At 40.5% G+C, this 4,476-nt stretch overlaps 1 protein-coding gene across 1 annotated transcript; it reads right to left on the bottom strand.

Annotated features, from left to right (window-relative positions):
• Positions 1–1,943: 1,943 nt before the first annotated feature.
• LOC139713791 (galanin receptor 2a-like) lies at positions 1,944–3,840 on the bottom strand. The gene is made up of 2 exons (XM_071625494.1): positions 3,828–3,840; positions 1,944–2,789 (listed from the first exon to the last, which is right to left on the bottom strand). The coding sequence occupies exons 1-2, from the start codon at positions 3,838–3,840 to the stop codon at positions 2,014–2,016; spliced, it is 789 nt and encodes a 262-aa protein (XP_071481595.1). The 3' UTR covers positions 1,944–2,013.
• Positions 3,841–4,476: the final 636 nt, after the last annotated feature.

Below are 4,476 nucleotides of genomic sequence, written 5' to 3'. Positions count from 1 at the left end.
CTAACAACATAGTTCCCATATAAACTGATTTCCTTCTTGATTTTGTGCAACCATGGCAAGATTTCTATCGTTTACCAAAATGATGAAACTCGGTCTAATAGACCCGGTCTATAGGGGCGGGCAAGGCTCAGCCACAAGAATAATATTCCGTGTAGCTGGCCGGGCCAGTCTTGGACCAAGAAGGTTCGAGAAATGGACTCACAACAGTCTTATTCGCTTTGATCCCTTGCTCGAAGCCGCCACTCAAAAATATTTGAAGTATGTGTCAAACTGGATCTGCCCGCCCCCCCCCCCCCCCGATAGGAAGAAAATGAATTCACGTCTCATTGCATAATGACCAGCCACTGTCTAAGGAAGATAAGATATGTCTTTATGATGGTAATTACTTTTCGCTATCCCCTACTTACAAACGATGGGCGGTAGACAATGGTAAAGGCACGGGGGTGCGCGAATAGAAATTGCTCAAATATTGGTGAAATAGATATCAAAATTACTCGAGTGTACGAGTCTTTACGCTAATCTGACATATTAATTTATAAAGAACTATATTTGAAGATGATACCATATTAGTTTCATTTGGCGGAAATAAGGAGAAAAGTGATAAACCGGCTTTCCATGAGGGTAAAATTTCAAACACTTTCACAAAATACAGTTCAGATTTACACTTTTGCACATGTTTTCGAACGGAATTGACTTTTGTTTCATACGCTTTATCATTAGGTGAAATTTCATTGCATTTGATATATAAACGAGCAGCATATACCCGATATTATGTTAGCGTTAAATATGAATCTTCAGATTGCTCAGAAAGATGGCGGCTTCAAGCATCGAACATCAAAGGCACAAATACACCTGTGGAATTCTTTTGTCCATCCATAGAAAACTGGCAGCTGATTGAATAATTATATATAGTCAGTTGTAACTCCATCTCTCGAACCTCCTTGCTTGGACTATATAGGCCTGATTGATTCCATCTCGAAAAGTGTGTTACCACTTGTCTTGACGCCATGACGTCGATTCCCTGATGTGACACATTTCGAATTATGAAGTGAGCATTACGCTGCAATCGAAGAAAGAAATATACAGATTTACGTTGAAAGAAGGTTACCTTTTTGGTTTAATATTATATATCTATTATTTATCACAAAGTGTCCTGCCACAAGTTCAAGTCGACTGTAATAAACAAAATCAGGGCCTATATCATCAATCAATTTAATTGGTAGAAGTTGCATCACTTAGAAGATAAAGGGAATTTTAAATATTCGCACTTCACATGCTTTTAGGACAAAGTGATACCACGTATGCAAATTAGACGAGGAGTTGACGTCATAAATCTACGATTGTCTTCATGACCTTCACATAAATATCTATTTTTTTTCTTTTTTAAGCTCGAAATCGATTAAAGCAAAAAGGCTAGCTGTATCATTAAGAAGCTGTATTATGTTTGTTTGTTTGTTTTCATGTGTGTGTGTGTGTTTGTGTGTGTATGTGCTGGTATGAGTGCGCGTCGCAGTACGGTACCAACAATGGCTTACAGTTGCAAAGGGTTGTATATGCTTTCATTGACCAGATATATGATTTTTACGGTATTTCATCTGCACAAATTATTATGGGAGAATTGTGAGTTGGTGACATCAACTTGCGGTAAAAACATGTGAACATTTTAATAAGGTTTCTAAGCGTTCTAAATCTTTGTAAAATTTTGCTCGATTAAAGATTCTAACGCGGTGGGCAATCTCGGTTTTGAGTACTAGTAAACCTGATATGTACTGCAAAGGGATCAATATCATTGCAACTCCTCATAATCAGAGACGCTATCGAATATTTTTTTTTGTTATCGAATATAATTTTTTTTCGTGTTATACTTTTACATGATTTACATAATATGTAACATAATTACATAACAATCTGACACTGGATGATTCAGTGCTTATGTCCGGCGCTTGTCAGTAGTTCAGCAGTTTATTACGCCATTCATAACGAGTGTCACTTCCTTCAATTCTTTCTCAAAATTCATTTGCCGGCAGACGATCCAGCCAAACTTGGATTTGTGTTCTCAGGACTGCTGATCGTTGTAGTCAATTTCTTGCCGAACACTGCAGCCCGGAGAGCCTTCCGGTATTGCTTGCTCTTAAAGGCGTAGATGAAGGGATTCATACAGCTGTTGCAAAAGGCCACTAACACCGTTAGGTGGTAGTACCACGAGTTGAAGTCCAAATTCCAACCGCAGTTGTAAGCGAAGAAGACGAACTGATTTGGAGCCCAGCAGATCGCAAACGTCACCACCACTATGGCCAGCATCTTTACCACCTTCTTGCGCGCGCTCAACAGCTCCATGGACATAGGGCCTGACTTCCCTTCGCGCGTCGCTTGCTTCAATCTCCGCGCACTCGCCGAAAGATTGGCCATGATCAGCCAATAGGAGATGCCCATCACCGCGATGGGAATGACGTAGATGACGCAAAAATTCGCCACGCCCACGAAGGTCTGGTACTCTGTGTTGGGCCAACTGATTGTGCAGACGCCGTTGTCGTTGAAGAAGATGTAGAGCATGTAGCTGTTCATGACGATGCCGGCGACCCAAACGGTGAAGATCATCACCCCAACTTTCTTCGCCGTGAAGATGGCGTCGTAGTGCAGGGGATGCACGATGCTGAAGTAGCGTTCCAGGGTTACCGCAGTGAGGTTCAGAACAGACGCGACGAAGCTCGTCCACAGTGGGAACTTGGACAACAAGAGTCGACACAACATCTCGCCCCCTACTCCAGCAGGAACAGGAATTTTCAGACCTAAGAAAACGAGAACAACAGAAGGAGAGAAGGAAGTGATACTTATTCAGTCAGACCGCAACGCTGCTGTTAATGAGCTCAAATCAAAAATTTACCGTACGCGCAGGTTTTTGCGCATGTCCTTTTCAGCACCCGAGATTTTGCGAGATAATTCAGAGACAAAGTGCATGGTCTACGAGATTCACTTATTGACGACATGAAGATCTACTATCCATGACTAATTGACATGGTTTGTGAATATTTGAAATAAATCACACCTTTTAATGCTTACATTATATAAAATGAGCTTATGATACCATTATTCATATCTCTGCATTATATCGATATTTTCCAAAAGACCCTGAGACAAATTAGAACAAGGCTTTGTATTTATTGCCAACCCGACCCTTTCATAGGTTGAATCACCACATGAATGATAGCCAACGTTTTAGATATACTTGTTATGATAGCACAGTAAGAACTGAATTGGTCCCTCGCTTAGAAAATAATAGAAATTGAAAGTCTCGTCGAGTAAAAATCATAGTGTGGCAATTTGAGATACATGAATGATCATGCGCTCCCAGGGTATCATTAGATAAATTACTCAGGGATGGGGACAGTGGATTAATAAGAAATAATCATTCTAATACCAAATAGAGAGCCCCAAAGAACTCATGTGCGCAAACTTAGTGCTAGATCCTTTATTATTGATTTGTATGCTATTTATTAATGCACGCTACTCTATCTAGTTGTGCAAACAAAGTTCAAGCCAAAGTTGAGTTTTCGATCAGAGTGGAGTGTTGTTCTTGTTGTTTACGTGGAGATCTTAGCTGCAGTTGCCTGAACCTGAGCGCGTATTGTGCGCGCGAACACACACACACCATAGGGTCCTACACTGTCATCTACACACAGTGTATTAAGAGTACACGTTTACTGTCATTCCGCGAGGTTCGTTCAACTCTCCACTCAGAGGGAATTAACCTATCAGAAACGCGTATTCGCGGCAAACTGACATCTCGTCAAAAATTAACTGTACAACGCAATGATTTATTCGCCAACCTGACCCGTTCATAGGATCAGTCCACGTAAAGTCATTATGTTTTCATAGAATGATATTTCCTCTTTCATTTTATACCTCTTCTATTTTGGTCCACCTTAATTTCGTTGGTCTAGTGTACCCCTTAAGAAAAATGAAAAATATGCAAATTTTGTGTTTTCTAATTTCCTTGTTCAGTATATTTAATATGTCATAACCTTTTAAGTGGTCAAATTTCATCAAAGTACAACTTTTCAGCTTTTTATCGATGTATAAATCATGAAGATTGATAATGTCGTTTAGATTTACAGACACTCTAAAAATGTGGTCTCCAAGCTCATCACGTATTCATGTCCGCGAGGTCCATGCATACGCGTACGATAAATGCGAAGGCTTTTCAGGACGTTGCGGTCTGACTGTATTATAGCGTGTAAACCACGCAGGCACAAAAATCACCATTCACGAGGCCAAGAATGTTGACAAAAAGACATCAAGTGACCGTCTTTGGGATAACATAGCTTGCCGCTCGCGGTCAATACTTGATGCATTGCTTGGGAAAGACGGAAAGAGGAGTAATGGTAAATAAGAGAACTTGAATCTATGTACACAGTATTATGGACACTATGCCACTATGGTTTACTCGCCCCATGCACACCTGTGCGGGAGAATTCG

This window comes from Diadema antillarum, unplaced genomic scaffold (assembly GCF_040938485.1).
Source record: "Diadema antillarum isolate AM-2024a unplaced genomic scaffold, OU_Dant_1.0 seq00002064_RagTag, whole genome shotgun sequence".
NCBI classification, from domain to species: domain Eukaryota; kingdom Metazoa; phylum Echinodermata; class Echinoidea; order Diadematoida; family Diadematidae; genus Diadema; species Diadema antillarum.
This window is presented reverse-complemented; position numbering and strand designations above follow the sequence as displayed.